Here is a 19910-nt window from a genome sequence, read left to right on the forward strand (position 1 = left end):
TTGAATGGGGGTGCAGACTTGCTGGGGTGTGCTACGGGGTGGTGAAGGAGGTGCAAGGGTTCAGGGAGGAAGGTGAAGGATGGGTGCTGGGAGTGCAGGATGGGTGCAGGATGGGGGCAGGGTTTCAGGGGATGCAGGATGGGTGCAGGGTTTCAGGGGTGCAGGGCGGGTGCAGGATGGGTGCTGGGGGTGAGTGCAGGTTTCGCGGGGTGCAGGGGGTGCCTGGGCACACCCCGCAGCGCTCCCTCCACCCGCTAGGGGGCGCGGGCGCCTCTGGTCTGTTGACAGTCTAGCCCGCCCCCCCGCATCTCTAGCCGGAAGCAGAAGTGGGGGTGACTCCCTCCCGCCGTAGCGGCGCGTCGTGCGGTGGCGGAAAGATGGCGGCGACCATAAAGTGAGCGGCGGCGGCGGGAGCCGGCGCTGGGACCGAGCGGTGAGCGCGGCCGTGGCCTCTGTCCCGCCCCGCACCCGGCCCAGCCGCGCGACTCGCTCGGGCCTTTGCTCGGCCCCCGTGTCCCCTCGCCTCCCCCGTGTCCCCTCGCCTTCCCGGCGGGCGGGAGAGCAGCTGGGGGCCCCGCGCCCGTGGCCGGCGGGCCCGGAGCTTCCCCTGGAGCCCAGAGTCCTCCCACAACCCCCGGGTACCCGGGGCTCCCTGCGGCCCCCCTCGGCAGGCCTGTAGGCCACCCCTTTCCTGCGGGTGGCCCTTGTAGTGCCCCCGTTCCCAGCTCCAGTTCTTTCCCAACTGCTCCTGTGTGCCTGTTTGTCAGCGAGCGGGTCTATGGGTTATTCCCGAACCCCACCCAGGTGTCTCGGGTCCCCTTGGTGCCCACCTGTGCTTGTTCCCTTTCCCGGCTCCCTCCATCCCCTCCCGGTGCACCCCATTGCTCCCTCTTCAGCAGATGCCTCACGCCTCACAGGTCCCCTCAGCGCACTGGGGTTTTCCCAGGAGTCCCTCTGTTTTCCCTGGTACCTCACACTGAGGTCTCTCTCCTAGTCTCTCCTTTTCCCCTGGTGTCCTCCTGTGTCCTCTCCACCCTTCCATAGGTGTGTCTACAGCTTTCAGCCACCCCCTGGGTGCTGTGGGGCTTTTCTCCACCCAATCCATATAGGCAGGTCCCTCGGTACCCTGAATTCTCCCACATCTCTGCATGGTCCCAGGGCACATTTGCTCTGTCCCTGGCAGGGTGAAGATGAAGTAGAGCTCTGACCATGGACCATGACGCTCCCACCATCAGGCCCCGCCGCATCCAGAACCAGAATGTCATCCACCGCCTGGAGCGCCGCCGGATCAGCTCAGGCAAAGCTGGCACCCACTGGCACCAAGTCCGTGTCTTCCACCAGAACGTCTTCCCCAACTTCACCGTGGTCAACGTGGAGAAGCCACCCTGCTTCTTGCGCAAGTTCTCCCCCGATGGCCGCTACTTCATCGCCTTTTCCTCTGACCAGACCTCTCTGGAGATCTACGAGTATCAAGGCTGCCAAGCGGCGGAAGATCTTCTGCAAGGCTACGAGGGAGAGATCCTGGCCAATGGCAACGACCAAAGATCAGTCAATATCCGGGGGCGGCTCTTTGAGCGCTTCTTTGTCCTGCTCCATATCACCAACGTGGCCTCCAATGGGGAGCACTTGAACCGTGAGTGCAGCTTGTTCACCGACGACTGTCGCTACGTGATTGTTGGCTCTGCCGCATACCTGCCCGAGGAGCCTCATCCCCCCTTCTTTGAGGTTTACCGCAACAGCGAGTCGGTCACCCCCAATCCCCGCTCCCCCTTGGAGGATTATTCCTTGCACATCATAGACCTCCACACGGGCAGGCTGTGCGACACGCGGACTTTCAAATGCGACAAAGTCATCCTGTCTCACAACCAGGGGCTGTACCTCTATAAGAACATCTTGGCCATTCTCTCTGTGCAGCAACAGACTATTCACGTCTTTCAAGTGACACCAGAGGGTACGTTCATTGACGTACGGACTATTGGCCGCTTCTGCTATGAGGACGATCTCCTGACTCTGTCTGCGGTATATCCCGAGGTGCAGCGGGACACTCAGACGGGGATGGCCAACCCCTACAAAGAGCCCTTCATAAACTCTTTGAAGCACAGGCTGCTGGTGTACTTGTGGAGAAGGGCCGAGCAGGACGGGAGCGCTATAGCAAAAAGAAGGTTCTTCCAGTACTTTGATCAGTTGAGGCAGCTCCGCATGTGGAAGATGCAGCTTTTGGATGAGAACCATCTGTTTATCAAATACACTAGCGAAGATGTGGTTACGCTGCGGGTGACGGATCCCTCCCAGGTACTACCTGCCGCCTCAGGCTGCTCGTTGCTTTGGGGGAAGCGCTCGAGCAGGTACAATGCTGTGAGCTGCTTTTCTTAGCTGAGCCTGTGAACATTGTTTAGGACCTCTGGTACTTCATTCTCCTGTGAACATTTGACATCTTTGGTATCGAATAACTTATGTATCTTTTGCTCTCATAATTTTATTGCTTCCTTGTCAACTAAAAGTGAGAGAAAAAAATAGGTTATGTGGTTATGGAGTCCCCTTTCTCCAGAGATTGTTCCCCATGTTCCTAGGTGCTGTACAACCCTTTTCCCCTCCCAAATACCCGCCTGTTATTTTTTTTTAGCTGCTATTTCATGTAGTATGCATATTGCAGAGGTAGTCTCTCCCTTTTCTCATGTACCTTCGAGCATGTTTTTCAAATATAATAGTCTTAATTTTTCCCCAGCAGAATTATGTTTTATATTCTGCCTATGTACATTTTCGAGCTTCTGTGAGAGATAGTATTTAAGATCTCTCCAAATTGGAGTAGCAGCTCTTAGTTTTTAGCTAATGTGCCAATTGCTTCTCCTTTCGGTTTAGTACTAAAGAAGCTGAATTAGAGCAAATGTAGCTCTGTCAGTGCTGGGTCCCTCCAGATGTCTCACCATCCTGCAGGTTGATCATCTCTTTTCGCCACTGTCAGAGTGGTGGTCAGGTTTTGTGCTCTGTGAAACTGAGAAGGATCTTTTTTTAACGTGTTCTGTTTCTTTAATCCACTTGGGTTTTATTGTGTTGGAAGTATTTAGCAAGATTTTGTGATATATCTCCAGTGCTGCGTGAAGGTCTCATTGTTCCTTAGATGTTTGTTTTTCTTTCTTCCTTCCTTCTTTTCGCTCCTTCTCTTCCTTTCTATATTTGCCTGACTTAAATCCTAGGTGAAACAGACGGTAGTTTTTTGTGTGATGTCTTAGACTAGTTCTCATAGAAGATAACTCTGGTTTATTTTTCTGATATGTGGTGTTTGAGGGAGTTGCTTTGGGAGGGAATAGGTGAAGCTTAATCTCATCAATTTTACCCATTTATGTAAAACTGAGCAGCTGTCTCAGAAATATAAAGCTTTGTGGAAGTGACCTGCACAATGAGTTCTGCTCCTCGCTAGTATCTGGAAGGGTGCTCCTGACCCTAATGTGAATGTTTGTGGTAGGCTTGGCTCCACTCTCTGCTGCGGTTACCAAGGCTTTTGTGCCTGGTTTACTGCAGCGTCCTCTTGTCTCTCTTCACCCGAGGGTTACTTTAAGATGCAGGTTGTGGTTTGTTTGTGGTGTTCCTCAGGCAGTGTGTTTTCTGCTGGAGGAAAAGCATCTTATTTCTCAGTTTTTTCAGGAGATAATTCCAGATGTGGAGCAGTCTCTGTGTTAAGGCTTTCTGAAGAAATCTTTGCTCACAAAATACCTAAAGCTCTGATTTTTCTTTTGGCTGTTGGGGAGGAACATGAGGTTTCATCCAGTTTCAGGCTCCTCTCTTCTTCCTGGCTTCTCTTCCAAGAAGGTTGAGGAAGTCACTGTTCATGGTTGTGCTTGTAGATTGTCAGGGTCTGCACTTAATCTTTCAAGGTTTTTAATTGTGTGTTGTGTATGTGTAGCTTGGGATTTGTTGTTGTTTTAGGCTTGTGTTGATGGACTTGGCAGCTTTGCTTCATGATTTCTGTGACACTCGACTCTGCCACCCATGCAGTGACGGTGTTTTGTCTGTGTTACAGGTGCTGCTAAAAAGCAGTGAGGGCAGTTTCTCTGGTCAAGGGCATCCTGTAGATGTGTCTGTGTTTTAACCTGGCAGAGAAAATTTTCTTCTTTTTTTAATGTCGGAGGATACTGCCTGCAATCTTCAATGATGTAAATAGTTTTTCCTTCTGCTGTCTCCTCTTATTTTCTCTCTGCTCCAACCCTGCTTTTCAGAAGGGCTTCCCTTCCCTTAGGCGGTAATCTAGTGAGTAACCTCATCTAGCACACATCATTTTGACATGTGTGGGCTGGATTGTATTACCACAATTTATTTTGGGGGCTGTAAAACAAACAAACCTTGTGATATTTGCAGGTGGGTGAGATGGGCAGTGTGCCTGCCGTCATCCCTGAGCATTGTTTGAAAGCGTGAGGTGAAGCATTTAGAAATTGCCTTTTTTTGACACAAGACTTACCCAGATGTGTGCATATACCAGGGGAATTAGTTACCTTTGAAGCAGAGGAAGGTTCTTACTTTGGGATGCTGGGGTGTTAGCACTCCCATCTCTAACAAAAACTGCTTTTGACTGAGTATGAAATCCACTTTTCCCCTATGGGGTGGGAACGTTGTCTCCCTTTGTAGCTGTACTGACAGAGTGTCACCTTTTTCCCCAATTTCTTGCTCGTTCATGCCATGAAACACTGCCATTGCCAATCCACAGCATGGATCCTTGGCCTTCTTGCACAAGAATGTTGGCTTTAAAAAGAAGTCATTAGTGGCTTTCAGATTCTTGTTTCTGTGCTGGCAGGGTCCCTGGAGGACACAACTTTTTGTGGGCGGTGGTGTAGCACACTGTACACTAAAAAGGCTCATCTCTGTGTGACGGAAATATTAAGAAAGGGAAGAAAATGTCTTTGTGCAAAGGAAAAAAATAATTTTTGGCCAGCTAGTACTGGATTCAAAATTATTTTGTCAGCAGGAATGAAAATTAAATCTGGCACTTTAGAAAGCATTTTGGATTTGGTGGAGTGTAGAGAGGAAGAGAAAACAGAAATGTTGACATCCAGTTTGAGCTGAAAAATTGGAAGCCCATTAAGTTTTTCTCATAAATAATCACAGTTAAGAGGTGGATAATTTGGTACCTGTTGAGGCATTTGAACAGCAGAATAGATTAGTGTGAGGATGTGGGATTCTCCTGCGCTGGAGAGAAATTTGGATGGGGTCTGTGGTGTCATGTGGGGAGAAGGAAGGGAGAGCTTCCCCACCTCCGCTGTCCTGGGTAACCACTGCTTCTACTTCTCTCCCCAGCCTTCGTTCTTCGTCGTGTACAACATGGTGACCACAGAGGTTATCGCTGTGTTTGAGAATACGTCCGATGAGCTGCTGGAGCTGTTTGAGAACTTCTGTGACCTCTTCAGGAATGCCACCCTGCACAGCGAGGCAGTCCAGTTCCCCTGCTCGGCTTCCAGCAACAACTTTGCCAGGCAGATCCAGCGCCGGTGAGCCATTGGGAGCATGTTTTGTATCGTATAGACACACGCTCACTCCCGTCAGCTAAAGGCCAGTATCAAGTAACGACGGCAACCCTGAGAAAACCAGTTCCTTTAGTTGCTGGGTGATGCAGGGGTCTGACTTGTACATGTTCATCTTGCAGCCTCACGCATCTGATTTTATATTCTACAGCATCTCTCTTCTTACAGGAAGAAACAAAGCAGTGGCAATCCAGTGCTTGGAAGAAGGAAAAGGAATTTTGAGGGCTCTCCTTTTAGCAGTAACACTTCTGGAGGCTGTTAAAGTGTTACTGCCCAGTAGCTCAGGTCCCTGGAGATAAGATTTTTCAAGATGCTGGTGTCATCTACTTGGATGTATTTTGCCAAGTGGCTTTCTCTGAATTTAGTGTGCATCAAACTGGGTTCTGTAGCCTTTTCTCCAGTATCAGTGGTTCTTGTCAGACTGTGCTAGGAGAAAGAAAACTTATCTGCCTAGACCTATTGTGAAAGCTGAGCAAAACAGGAAAATAACCTGGGTTTCTAGAATGTGCTTTAACAGTCAAATGTGCTTTTAATGAGGCAGAGTGTGTTATTTCTCTCGGAATATCTTTTTGTGTGACTCAGGGTGTTTTGTTCTTCCAGTGACTTGTTTCACATCATCCAGTGTACTTGGCAATCACTTCTGGGCATGAAACTTCTGTTGATTTTTAGGCTGACGTCACATAAGCAAGAGGAAGTTGACTGCGTCTGTAACTTTCTAGAGCTGCCTGTCAGGAAATCCATAATGCTTAGTGGGAGAGAGACTGAGAGAGCTCACTGTAGACACCCAAAGAACAACTCCTGCCTTGTGTTCAAGGAGAGAGGAGAATCTTTTCATTCTCTTGGCTACAAGGGCCTGTAACAGGAGTGTTTAACTTACATAGCAAAGTATAATAGAGCATAATCCACAGCGAGCTGCTTTTGGCTGAGTGTTTCTGGTCAAATGGAAATGTTTTACCTTCCTTGATGTATGACGTGTGTGCAGCTGATCTGAGTGTTCTTGCACATGGAAAGCTCAAATTTTACCTGGAAAGAGAAATCCAGCCTGTGTTAATCTCTTTACCAGGAAGAACTTTTCAGCTCACTGTAGTTTCTGAAGAGCATTAGGCTTCTTGTCAAGGTTCTTCCTCATCTAAAGTTTCTCCCTTTATGCGTTTCAAACATAGTGCCTAGAGAGAGGGGAATTCTCAAGTCAACAATAAGGGCTCAGTTGTTACTGTGAAAACCTCTGGCTTTTGCTTATGCTGTTTCCAGTCTTCATGGTAAAGCTTGGATTGACTGATAAGCTGCTAATCCGGCTCTCCCTGTTTCTGATCCTGTTCATTTCCTGTGCTGCAGAGCAGCTGGGGCCAGACCTTGTGGGTAGGCACAGGCTTGTCCTTCTGGCAGTTTGCACTTTCAGAGCAGAAACAGTAATGATGAGGGAGGATAAAAAGGTCACCAGAACTGGTTGATGCTTGAATCACTGTGATACATTTTTGGAAATGAGCTGGTTTAGTTCTTATGCTGCTGCTGTTTTTCTTTCCCTATCAGTTCTCCTCCTTAATTTGTTTAGGACGTGCTGTTCACGTGTGGCCTTTGAGTAAAACCTGTTTTTGGTTTGCTGCAGGTTCAAAGACACTATTGTGAATGCCAAGTACGGAGGGCACACGGAGGCCGTGCGGAGGCTGCTGGGCCAGCTCCCCATCAGCGCCCAGTCGTACAGTGGCAGCCCCTACCTCGACCTCTCCCTTTTCAGCTACGATGACAAGTGGGTGTCTGTCATGGAGCGGCCCAAGACCTGTGGTGATCACCCGATAAGGTATGGAACAGGACAAGAAGCTGTAGTGAGGAGAACAGTGCGAGTGTAATTCTAAACTTGCTGTGTGGCATCGCGTGCAGAAAAGGGAGTAGATTAAGGCCTTTCTCTTATAACATCCTTTCACCAGTGGGTTTATTTCAGCAGTCCCACAAAGCTTGGCCTCTCTCCTTGTGATAACTTTTACCTTGTGTGTGTGGGAGGGCTCTTCACGGCTCTTCAGGTCTTCTTGCTGAACTGTCCTGAGGAAAGTCAGAGCCTTTTCCGTATGAATGCTCTTGTTCCTCCTCCTCTTCTTGCAATCTTGCCATTGTGTTCTGGCCGCAGGGTGATGTGGTTCTGGATGCCTGTTTTGCTGTGCTGGAAAGATCCCTTCTGGGCACATGGGCTTAGCTGGCAAGGATGATCTGGTTTGTCCTGTGAATAAAATAGCAGCTGGGTTAGGTGTTATTCTGGTATTGATTTAGCTATTTTCAGACTCCTTGTTTACAGTTCTCACCTTGGGAGCTGTACTCTTCATGCCCCTGTTCTTTCTGTGGTCTCTAGGAAATTTGTTTCTGTAGTAAGAGTTTTAACCAGGTGTAAGGGCCATTCTGTGCCTCTTCTGCCTGAGTCTTCCATGTTGGCAGAAAGAATAAGCCCAGGTTTGGGAATAAGGAGATTTGCAATACTTACTGCAGAAACACCAGGAGTATTTATTTCTTTTTGTTGGCTGCAGGTATGGCTGCAAGTACTAGTGTTTAAAAATCCAACATCTCTGGCCTGAAAGGCTCAAAGAGGCTGAGTTCCCCAGACAGAATAGTCTTTCCACTTACAGTACTGCAAAATCAAACTAATGCTCTGAAAACAGATTCTTCAATGTCTAAGTGCTTTGTTTAGTGACTGCACACATCTTGGGGGCTCAGGCAGCCTAGAGAGACCATTCTGGCCAGTTTCCCAACTTTATTTTCATCAGTGCATTCTCAAAAAATGGTTTCAAGTTTCCCCTGGCCCTGACTCAGGTGGCAGGGAACCTCTGCTCTCGATTCCCAAATTACACATATTTAATTGTTTTTTCTGCCTGTATGATTTGGTTTGATCTCCAGCTCCCATGTTATCTGCAGAGAAAAGCCTGCCCTTTCCCCCTTGTCATGCTTGACGTTGGGAAAAGCAGGGCGGCAGTTGTCTGCCAGCGCCAACCTGCCAGTGGCTCCCGCAGACAAAAGGGAGCAAAACCGCGGTGATTTGCTGCAGTTACCTCTTTGTAGTAAACAAAGCGAAGTGCCACCTTCCCTCCCTCCCTTGAGCAAACCGGCATTTCAGAGCCAGAGCTTTTAAACCTTAAAGCTGTGCAGAGTCAATTAGGACATGAATAGGGCCTCAGAGCAGTGGGGCTCCTGTTTTTTTGGAGAGTAAGCAGAAGATGAGGCACTAACCTTAACCATTCAGTGGCTGCAGTAGTGCTGCTGTTTTTCTCACATGCAAAACAAAGGGATTAATAAAATAATGCTGCTGCCTGTTGTGGTTAGAGGGCTTGGAAATGAGAGGCCACGGAATGTGTAATGTATGTCCTATAACTGGCTGGAGTGCAAAACCCCTCAGCAGCAAAAGGTATTATAATCTGTGCACAGTTTCATGGCACCATGTATGATGTAGGAAGGACTCTGTACCTTCTACACATGGGTTCAGCGTGGCTTTGTGCACTGTGTCCTTTTAACCCTTAGTGCCTTTCTGCATCCCAGAAGGTTCACACACATCTCTGGCTACTTGAGCGACTGGCAGTTGTTTGCTCTCAGGAGGGAAGGATTTTAGGTTCCTCATCACTGCCATCTTCCAGTATCTTTTCAGGAGGCTTGAAGGGGCACTCACTGGGTAAAATGATGGCACTTGTGAGGAAGAGGCTCTAACACAGCCTTACTTATAGTAGGGGGTCTCTAAAATCCATCTAGATGGCTAATAAGGAGCCATTTAACCAAAAAATTGGTCTGCAGATAAATCTTCCATTTTCATACAATTTGAAAAGACTGGTCTTGCTGTTTCTGTTGACATACAATTTTATATTGTAGTGCCTAATTTATCTGCAGAGTGAGAGCCGATGGAAATGGCCTCTGATTGCAGAGCACTTTTAAAAATAGATTTAAAAATACCAAACTGAGCACATCTTTGAGATTACAGGGAGCTTCATCTTGAGTAGTAAATTATTGTGAATTGGGGAGGGAGAGGAGCAGACGGGGGACTGTGCTTTATTTAAAGAATGACCCTCTGCATACCCAGCCTTGTGTAGGAGGGGAAAGGGCTTTTTGAAAAGCCAAATACCAAGATTGTGACTCTCTTGCTGGATTCTTGTGTGCAATTTTCAGGCAGGGCTGGCTGGCACTTTGATTCAGAGGGGAGAGGAGAGTGGCCCTCCAGGAAGAACATGAGATTCTCAATAGGCTGTGTTGTTAAAATGTGGAGTATGTCTGCTCCTGAAACAGCATTGCCTGTATCTGTCATCACCTGTTCTTCCAGGCTGAGAGCTGAGTGGATCATATTGCTGGCGGGGGGGAAATGGGCTCTGATATTAAAAGCATTCTCTGAGTTAAAACCAGAGGAAAATGCAAAATACCCACATGTACTAAGTGATGGTGTAAAAGGAAACAGCTGGGAGACAAAATGGCAATTCTGTGCTCAAAAGTAGAAAGAACAGAGAAAATGGTCTAAGGAGCTGAGACAACTGCAGAGCGAGGACTTGAGTTAGAGACCAGCTGCTTCCTGAAGGTACCACATCCCAAAACCTCCACCAAAGCCTTGGGGAACGTGGTGTCATTGCATAGTCCCCTTTTCCTGCAGCAGCACAGGGTAGTGGTGTTACCTGGGCTTGTGTCAGTTACACAGAGTACGCAGAGAAGGTTAAAGAAGCGAAGAGTTTTCTAGACTCGCCTGTCTCTTCAGCAGTTTGCCTCATTCCCTCGGCAATGTTCGCATTGTGCTGAAGCTGTGTGTGTTCCAGAGCTCACCTGTTTGGAGACACAAATGAGCTAGACCCACAGGCAGGTTTGTGGGTGACAGCAGAAGGACACGAGGTTTTCCTTGACCTCTGCTCTTGTGGTGATTGTTGAATGCTATCCACTAGGTCCTTCCTGTGCGGCCTTTCTTGTTAATGCTTTTTTTGATGGAAAGCCTTGCTTGAACTGTGAAGTACAACTCGATGCCCTTGTGCAGAATTGGATCCAGCTATTCACCTTCCTTGACCGAATAGGGATGTAGTGAAGCACAAACGCAGCAGTGTAAAGCCTACCTGGCAGTAGAGGACAGGGTGGCCTTATACCCGGAGTGAGGCCATTACTAAGGGAAGTGATCTCAGTTCTGTAGGTACATCCGCCTTAGGGATCAAGGGGAGCGGCTTGCAGTAAGAGAGGATGGAGGGCCAGCACAAGTGGGGTCTGCACCAAACTTTATCCTTATTGTGAAGTGAGCTACATCCACCAAAATGACAGACAGAGTTCTCTCACTGGTACTAAAATGAAGTCAATCTTTTCTAGACAGTGGAAAATGAGCTGCCCTGGGAGGGATTTTCCTGTGTAGTCAAGAACCAGACACCCAGCTGAGGACCTCCTGCCCCTGACAGAGTACCAGAGATTGAACAAGGCATTTGTCTCTGTGTGTGAAGAGCCCAGATGGCAAAGTCAATAGTCAGGAACAGCCATAATTGACTTTCTTTTCCTTTCAGATTTTACGCTCGTGATTCTGGCCTCCTGAAATTTGAGATCCAGGCGGGACTCCTGGGGCGACCCATCAATCACACAGTGCGACGCCTGGTTGCGTTCACCTTCCACCCCTTCGAGCCCTTTGCCATCTCGGTGCAGCGCACTAACGCAGAGTACGTGGTTAACTTCCACATGAGGCACAGCTGCACGTAGTGTGACGCGTAGCTGGGGCGACCACTCTCCCTGGGTCTGGGCCTCTGCTCCAGACGCACCAAAGCCAGACACTTGCACCTTCTAGGAAACCAAACCATCACTCATGTCAAGAAACCTGACCTCGGAGCTCCTACCAGCCGGCATCTCTCAGGCCCCTCAGCTGTGGAAAGCCAATCTGGTCAAGTTAGGACTGTGAATGTTTCTTCTGACCCTGTTTGTACTGTGGAGGTCCTGCTGCATTAAGTGCTGGTGTCGTTCCCTACTCCTGTTAATGAACAAAGTGTAACTGAAGTTCCTTTCCTGGTTTCCCAGAGATGTGTCTGTTTTCTCTCCTGTTGTAGGTCAGCCTCACCTTTCTGTCTGGGAAGATCATGGAACAGATCCTCCTACCAGCTATGCTAAAGCACGTGGAGGACAGGGAGGTGATTTGGGACAGCCAGCATGGCTTCACCAAGGGCAAGGCCTGCCTGACCAACCTAGTGGCCTTCCATAATGGAGTAACTACATCAGTGGGCAAAGGGTAGGCTACAGATGTCAGCTGTCTGGACCTCTGTAAAGCCTTTGATGCTGTCCCCACAACATCTTTCTCTCTAAATTGGAGAGATATGGATTTGATGAGTGGACTGTTGGGTGGATGAGGAATTGGCTGGATGGTCACATCCAGAGGGTAGTGGTCAATGGCTCCATGTCCAGATGGAAGTGAGTGATGAGCAGTGTCCCTCTGGGGTCCCTATTGGGGTCAGCACTGTTTAGTATCTTCAGCACTAATACAGATAGTGGGATCGAGTGCACCCTTAGCAAGTTTGCAGATGATACCAAGCTGAGTGGTGCAGCTGACAGGCCCGAGGGACGGGATCCCATCCTGGACAAGTTCGAGAAGTGGGCCCATGTGAACCTCATGAGGTTCAGCAAGGCCTGGAGAGAGAAGGCTCTGGGGAGACCTTATTGCAGCCTTTCGGCACTTGAAAGGGGCCTATAAGAAAGATGGGAACAGACTTTTTAGCAGGGCCTGTTGCGATAGGAGAAGGTGTGATGGTTTTAAACTGAAAGAGCTAGGTTCAGACTAGACATGAGGAAGAAATTTTTGCAGTGAGGGTGGTAAAATACTGGTACAAATTCCCTGGAGAGATGGTGGATGCCCCATCCCTGGAAACATTCCAGGCCAGGCTGAATGGGGCTCTGAGCAACCTGATCTGGGTGAAGATGTCCCTGCTCATGGCCGGGAGTTTGGACTGGATGAGCTTTGAAGGTCCCCTCCAACCCAAACTGTTCTATGATAAGATGGCAAAGATGGAGCTTTGCAACACATTTGTGGAGTGCTCCCTTTTGCACTGGCGCTTTTCTATCTTGTTGAGACAGCCTGTTGTAGAGAGAGTGGATGGGAACCATGGGGAGGGCTGAAAATACCCATTTGTGTCTTGAGTATTACTGGAGAAATGAAATCCTTTTCTCATCCACACAGTCTACTTGTGTGATTTTAATATGCAAGAGGTCAGGGAAAAAAAAAAAAAGGGGTGAGAAATCACTGCAATTGAGAGACATGAGGTGTGTTCCTGACTCATATGCAAGTCACTTAATCTTTGTGCCTTAGTATCTGTGAAAGGTGGTGTGTTAAAACCAGACAGCCAGGGCAGCTGCCTGTGTCACTAGCGCACAAGGAGGTGGGCACAGAAGGAGGATGGGTGGCTGGGAAGGGTGAGGAGAGCACCAGCAGCTCCTTGCTCACATCGGAAGGACTTTCCTGCAGTGTGTGGGTGAATCCTCACAACCATCTGCAGGTTCTGCTGCTGAGAGGAAGGGAGACCCAGCTGCTGGCACCCTCCTGTGTGTTGGAGTATTAGTATCATTTGGGTTTCCCCGGAAAGGGATGAGGAGACCTGAACTAATGTGCATTGCTGCAGGTTTGCAGTTACAAAGTGGGCTTATTGACTTAGGTTGCTTGTTTGACCTGCTGTTCTCTGTGAGAACCAGATTTGCTGTTCCTGAGTATCACAGCACAGCTGGCTGGTGTGGCGATGCTGCCTGGACCACTGTGGTGTTTGTGCTACCGATATTATTTTATTGGGTGTGATATTATGTGCCACTGTGGACTGATGAGGATGCTGGCCTGCCCTTCTCTCTTAAAAAATTGAGGTTTTGGTTGTAGGCCTCCATTTGGGTTTTTCTGCACGCAGGCTGGTTTAGGGCTGTGCTGCCAGGCGGCGTGGCCATCCCAGCATCGTGGGCTGCTCCACTGGAAGCTGGAACCTGCTGTTGCCCCATTCCCATGGGAGGTACAGAGGGAGCATTAGAAAATTGGTGCTTATACATGAGAGACCCTCTACTTTAAAGGACCCAGTGGGTGTCTTGTTGGACCAAAATGAGCTCTGGGTGATGTGTTGTGTCCACATGCCTGTGAAGAGCAGTATTGAAGCCATGTGTTCATTTTGCATGGTAATGTATAGGAAAATAACTGTGTGGGTTGTTGGTACCTGCTTGTAGCATAATGGAGGGTGCCCTGGGGTCCTGGCATCAACGTTTACTCTGTCTCATCTCTTCTCTCCTGGCCTTGCTAAACATATTTCTAGGGTAAGGTGTATTTCACTGCTCCTTTCCTGACGTTCGCACTGTTGGTTTCTCAGCTCTGTCAGGAGCGACTTCAGGTCAGACGACTGCTAATAGAGGAGTGTCAGGCAACGCATGCTTTAGCTTCAGGTTCTTCTCCGTCTAATAACACTATTTGTCAAGGTTTTAGGTTTTTATCCTGTGATCCATTCCTCAAACATTCAGTTAAACCTCCAAGTGGAGAATCATTTGCACATTGTAGATCATGGATTTGCCTCCTTCTGCACTGCTCTCACATTTGTTCACACTTCCAGTATGAGATGTTTTTTTCTTTTCCAAAGCTCTCAGCAGCTCCATCCAAGACTGGGTTTACTCCTTGGAATCATAGCCTGGGAGGTCAGTCCTTACTAAAATAGCTGTCAGATCTCTATTTAGATTTTTTTTTTCTGGTGGCAAAAATATAAACCATGTAGCATTTCTGCAGTCAGGGCTTTTGCCTTTTGCAGTCCTGTGTGAAGCAGAGTGTGGCACGGATTGTTGGTCTTGGGGCTGAGAGACCAGAGATCTGTTCTTAGCTCTGCTATTAAATTGTTCTGTGACTGGGGGCAAATCTCTTCCTGTTCCAGCTGGTGTTTTCTTCTCTGTAAATGAGGCCAAAAACATATCTTCAGCTTTTGTAAAACACTTTGAGATTCATGGGTAAAAAGTGCAGGATAAGTGCTAAGTATTTTCTTATTATGTTTGCAGACAAACTGATTGATCATTCTGGATACTAATTGCCTTGGAGTACCATAGCAGATCCTCTGGTCTTGGCTGATGCATTTTATATCTACAACAGAATTCATTTTATTACAGAAATGTATTGAAAGAAAAGTCTCTCATGCTTGAAATTTTGATTCTTTTATTTAAGAAACAAGAAGTGTGTGTGTGGTGGGGAGGGTGGGAGGAAAGAGGAGATATTTTCTACCTGATATTTTTCTTAGGCTTGGATGAAGATTTGTTAGCAACATAAGATAAAAGTGGAATAAATGGAATTTGCTTTAAAAGCCTGATTTATTGTCTTTTTCTTCCAAATACCTTAGTGGTGCGGGTGGGAATCCCTTTTCTAAGAAGAGATGGCAGGGTGTGCCTTGGACTACGCAGACAATACCGCGTGTGAGCTGGCTGCCTCTTCCTGGCATTTGGAGTACCAGCATCCTCTAGGATGTTCCTGCCTGAGGCATTTCTGTAGTTACTGCAGATTTCTCAAATTCTTGTCTACATGAACTAATGCTGGGTGAGGAATTCTTGGCCTTCAGTTGCATTTTCCCCTTTATATATTATTACTAGCCCGACTTGTATTCAGAGGCTCTTCCTCTATTCCATTTCTAGTGTGTGTCTAACCGTGTGGCCATTTTCTGCTGATTGTCCACGATCAAGAGAAGAAAGCTGCATGTACTTTGCTTGGCAGAGCAGCCATCACCTGCCCGCTGCTTTTAGGTTGGGCTAAAGCACTCGGTTTTCCACTGAGTGCTGCTCTCAGCAGAGATGCAGCTTTGCAGAACATTGTGGCTGAGAACATGTGGATGGGACCTTCCCAAAGTCTGAGATCTCGTTGTAATCCACTGCTGCTCGGTAACAACCCAGCAGCACCCCTGTTTGTGTTAGTTCCTCTAAGCATTTGCATCTTGGTCAGGAAAGCCACTTTTCTTTGAACCTTTCCTCTGTTTTCACGCATGCAGTTCTCTGATGCTTTTCTCTGGAGACCTTGAGCATATCAGAAAGCTCTTGAGCCTGTGGCTTTTCACAGAGGCACTAAGTGATGAGGAGATGCTTGACTTGGAAACCATGGTTGACTGGCAGCAGAACCCAATTTTTTGTTACTACTTGTGCTGCCTTTCCTTTTTTTATTTAAAAAAGTAGTAAAAGCAGAACACTTGCAGTATTTCTTATATAAACTGCATTAGGCAGCGAGCCACAGAGATCCCATTAGAATCAAACCCTGGCATGTCCCTGCTGAAGACTCCTTTCCATTAACCTTCCAGCTCTGAGTGGCTGGCTCTAATTTAGCTCCCTGATGTTCTTGCTGTACTTACAAGACCTCCCTTTTGCTCAGGTACTGGTGTCTATTATGCTTCCCTTGGTCCTTTTGACCCAGCTGGAGAATTGGATTTCTGATGCTTTAAGAAGGCTCTTTGTCCTTATTTGTGTCCTCTGTGGTGCCACTTTTCCGCCAGCTTTTCCTGCAGGATCTCTCAGGGCTATGGGCAGAGAAATGGTAGAGGCTGGATGGCACATGGGACATGTGCCCCTGACAGCTTTTGTCCTTCTTTGAGCCTTTATCAGAGAGGTGCATGCTGCAGAGCAAATAGATGTTCCTGTGGGCAAGCAACGGGACTGGATTTTGTGAGTTTGCTTTTGTCTTGCTTTCCAAGTTTCAGAGTCCGGGTGGTTGATGTGCCTGAATCCTTGTGCTTCCCTGTCTTGTTATAGGGCTGTAAAAGCTTTTCTGGCCAAATACTCCTCAGGAGGAGGGAATGGTGAAAGGACTTTTATTTTCTTTTTTTTTTTCTTTTATTTTTCCCTTGCTCTAGGGCTGCGGGGGACGTGGGCTGAGCTGTGCAAAGTCTGTCATTGTAGCAGTAACAGCCTGGCAGTACCTGCCCACCAGACTAACTGCTCATCAGGAGCAGCGTTCCCTGCGAGAGCCCTTGCCTGCGGTCTGATTTGCCTTTGTTTCTCTTGGGGAAGAGCTGTACTTACTGTGTAAGGAAATGAGGTCTCAGAAAAACACCCGTGTGGGAAAAACCCTGAATTGCACATTCTTTTCCTGATGTTTTGACATAAAAATACTGCACCAGTTTTATACTAGCCTACAAACTACTGATTTCCAGATTGCAACTGCTGTGGTGGTATATATGAGGAGAGCTGAAAAGGGGCAGAGTGCCCCTAGTCCCAAGTGCTTAAAGCTGTGCTGCAGCGTTGGAGTATCTTGCTTGGTTAACAAAGGGTGAAGGATGCTGGAGGAGCCCACAGGCTTTGCTGCATTTGTGCAGAGATAATTTTTTACCATGTCTCTTTGTTTCTTCCCTCCCAGGTGTCAAAACCTTTGCTAGGGCACCTTCTAGCTGTTGCAGTTTGCTAGTGGGGTGATTACTGTCTGTTCTTGGATTTGCAAGGATACCAAAGGCACTTGAAAATTTGAGGACAGTTTTAGAGGAGTGTGGCAGGGAGGTGCTCAATGGGTGCCCAGGGCCCTTGGCTGGCCAGGGGGAGGAGGGACCACAGGTGCCTCCCAGGCGAGCTTCCCCTGAGAAGGAACCGCACAGTGCTTGGCCTCTGTGGAAGAAAATCCTATAGAAACTGCAGCAAGGCAATGGAAAGTTGTGGGTAACACTACGAAGGCCCCAGCATTTTCTCGATTCTGTTTTGTCCAGGTATGAACTGGAGCCTTTGGAGGAGTTTATTTTCTGTGGGTGACAGAACTAGTTTGAATTCAGTTTTTTTTTAAGCCAGGAACACACTATTTCTACTCTCCATTGCTGTCCTCCTCTTTCTTTCTCCCCAGTAGCTTTGCAACATGCCAAGTGTGATCCAAAGCAGCCCTGGCTTTGCCCGAAGGACTCCCTGACCCCCTGCTCTTGGCAGTGCACCATCATTCTCTGAAAGCTGCCTTTGAACAGGTTTGTCTTCTCATCTGCCCATGTCCTTCCTCCATCCAGGTGCTTTGTGACAGCCCCAGGTAGGGAGGCAGAGCAGTACAAGGGGGAGCTGGGTGGCCCAGCACGCTGTGTCCATCCCAGTGCCTGATGAACTGGGCAGCAGCTTCTGGTTATCTTGGATGGGGCTGGTGAGGATGCGCTGGCGGTGCTGGCATCCAGCCCCAGGCCTGAGTCCTGCCAGAGGAGACAGCCCAGCCCTGGGGGTACTGTGGCCAGGGGATGTGTGGGACCGGCTGTGCGAGGGGGCTGAGGGTGGTGAGAGGCAGGCAGGTGGCAGGGAAGCCCTGCCAGAGCCATCCAGCCACTGTTTGACGTGATTTTAGGGTGTAAGTAAGAGCAGCAGGCAGTGCCGCATTCCTCCGAGCGCCTGCTTGCCGCCACTGAGCTGGTCATTTGATAGCTCCTCGGTGCTCCACAAAGGCGTAAAATGGAGCGATGCTGGATTAGATGTACCTGCTGCCCTTGGCGAGCACCAGATGATACGGTCCTCAGCCTGCTGGCACCCAGCGCTGTCGCCATGGCAACGAGGAGAAACAGCCGTCCGCATGGAAACGGCCTTGCTGGACCCAGCAACCGATTCGAGGGGAAAACAGTCCAAATGTGGAGAGGTGAGAGGCATGGGCACCCCTGCAGCAGCCAGTGGGTAGCCCTGGCTCGTGCTGCTGGGCTGAACCGATGTCCTGTGGGATTGTTCCAGTGTCAGCACCGTCCCCACAGTGGGACACCCCTCCCAAAACACTGGCATTGCCCCTGTCACAGAGCCAGTGCACACTCTTGCATCTCCAGCTGTAAAGGATGGTTTTAATTGCTGGTGCTTCCCTATTTTTTGGGGGCTGGTCATGAGGTCAGGGTAAGGTCCCGATTAGTTGTGCTGATACCTGCAGCAGTATAGCCACGTCTGATTCAGCCCTGACTGGTGAGTCCCTAACGCTGGTAAAATCCCCCTTTGTAAGGGAAAAGGGGCAGCTGGCAGCCAAGCAAGGTCTCCTGTAACACAGGGCAGACAAACATTGTGTTGACAGCGCAATTGTGCAGTGCAGCCCGTCCGGCTTCAGGCAGCAAAATCTGAGTTAATCTCTCCTCATCCTGCCTCCTGTCCCTTATCCCCCCAGACAATGGCTCTGCCCTCACCGTCTTACCCAGAGAGGGGTCGGATTTGAAGGAAATGTTGATGCTGACCCACTGAGAAGGGCTGGAGGGAGCAGCTCTGCCATGTGGCTGAGACCCAGCAGGGTTAGTCCCAGTTTTACAGTGGCCCTTTGGTGACAGCGCTACTGCTCTTGGCTGCAGGATCAGGGAGTCTCCCCGGCCAGCTGATCTGCTTCTCCTGCAGGGATTTTGGTAAACAGGACTGGTTTTACAACCATGTCCAAGGGCAGATTGTTTTGGAGCATCTCCCAGCACTAGAGCAGGCTGCTTCCCGGCTGTTGGCATTACAGAGAAGCCCAGAGGACCGGCAGGTCTAAAGTCATTTGCATTCCTTCCTCAGTTCCACCCTGGCAGCTCAGGAATGGATAATTTATTTCTGTGGATTCAGCAAGAGCAAAATGAAAGGCAGCATCTAGCCGTGGTGGGCAATTAGGAGAGCAACTTGTTTGCCTGCAGGTTGGTGTATGAAGAGATGAGGGTCACACTTCACCACTTCATCTTGGGACCTGCTGAAGGGGCTGGAGATGAGTAGCTGGGTGATGAAATATGTGTCTTTCTCCTGCCTGGGGCCCCAGGTTGTATTTGTTACCTGGAGTCCTTCATGTGGTAGGAAGCCTGGCCTGTTCCTGCACAAAGGAGCAAGCAGAGCAAGGAAGGGCCAAAATCTGGAGTCTAGCAATGTGGCTGGGAGGCATGGTGGACATCAATCCCAGCCACTCCAGCTTAGAGTTTGGCTTTGCAAAATGAATTGTTAAGTGGCACAGCACAGAAGAGGGGTTTCAGAGCCAGTTCGGAAGGGGAAGGAAGGTTTTGAGGACTGTTGTTGCCACTTGGAGAGGCTTTGGAGCAGTTTCTATATATGGATTTGGGATGGTATTTGTGCCTTCTTCAAAAGGGTGAAGTGAAAGGCCCAAAGAGTGGTTGGTCATGCTGGCAGGGAGGGCTCCTGAGCAAGGCAAGGCCACCCTGTGCTGCTCATGGGGAGGTCTGTCTGGGAGAACAGCAAAGGGAGCGCATCCAGCCTGGTCATGAAGCACAACTGCTGCGGGAGAGCCCTCCCCTGCATCCTTCTAATCTGTGCTGGCTCTTGGACAGATGGAAGGTTTTAGCCTTAGAAAAGGCGTTTAATGTTGTATTTTCCTGCATTTTATCCTCTGTGTTCTCTCTTTCCCGACCCACCTTTTTGTTGCGCACATCCTCACTGAGCATTCAGCCCCTCGCACCCAACCCTTTATCCTCTTCACCTCCTTCCTCTGGAAAAACAAGCTGTGACGCTGCTCCTGGGAGCAGCTACCCCAAGGAGCAGCTGCTGGGGCTCTATAGCTGTTGA

General features: G+C 48.9%; 1 protein-coding gene across 2 annotated transcripts; it reads left to right on the forward strand.

The window, feature by feature from the left end:
- Positions 1-350: 350 nt before the first annotated feature.
- Positions 351-14648, forward strand: DET1 (DET1 partner of COP1 E3 ubiquitin ligase). 2 transcript variants are annotated; one of them, XM_065641565.1, is made up of 5 exons: positions 351-433; positions 1184-2292; positions 5287-5477; positions 7117-7308; positions 10997-14648. In XM_065641565.1, exons 2-5 carry the CDS (start codon positions 1210-1212, stop codon positions 11184-11186), a joined length of 1656 nt encoding a protein of 551 aa, XP_065497637.1. In that variant the 5' UTR covers positions 351-433; positions 1184-1209; the 3' UTR covers positions 11187-14648. The 2 variants fall into 2 exon arrangements, with proteins under 2 accessions (XP_065497637.1, XP_065497639.1); XM_065641567.1 differs by having other exon boundaries at positions 370-394.
- Positions 14649-19910: the final 5262 nt, after the last annotated feature.

The sequence above is a fragment of the Caloenas nicobarica genome, chromosome 10 (assembly GCF_036013445.1).
Source record: "Caloenas nicobarica isolate bCalNic1 chromosome 10, bCalNic1.hap1, whole genome shotgun sequence".
In the NCBI taxonomy this organism is placed as follows: domain Eukaryota; kingdom Metazoa; phylum Chordata; class Aves; order Columbiformes; family Columbidae; genus Caloenas; species Caloenas nicobarica.

Excerpts from the sequence above, each read along its gene's own strand:
- DET1 (XM_065641565.1), top strand. The coding sequence starts at position 1,210 with ATGGACCATGACGCTCCCACCATCAGGCCCCGCCGCATCCAGAACCAG. Across the intron at positions 2,293-5,286 it reads GGGTGACGGATCCCTCCCAG|CCTTCGTTCTTCGTCGTGTA; the intron begins GTACTACCTGCC and ends TTCTCTCCCCAG. Across the intron at positions 5,478-7,116 it reads GCCAGGCAGATCCAGCGCCG|GTTCAAAGACACTATTGTGA; the intron begins GTGAGCCATTGG and ends GGTTTGCTGCAG.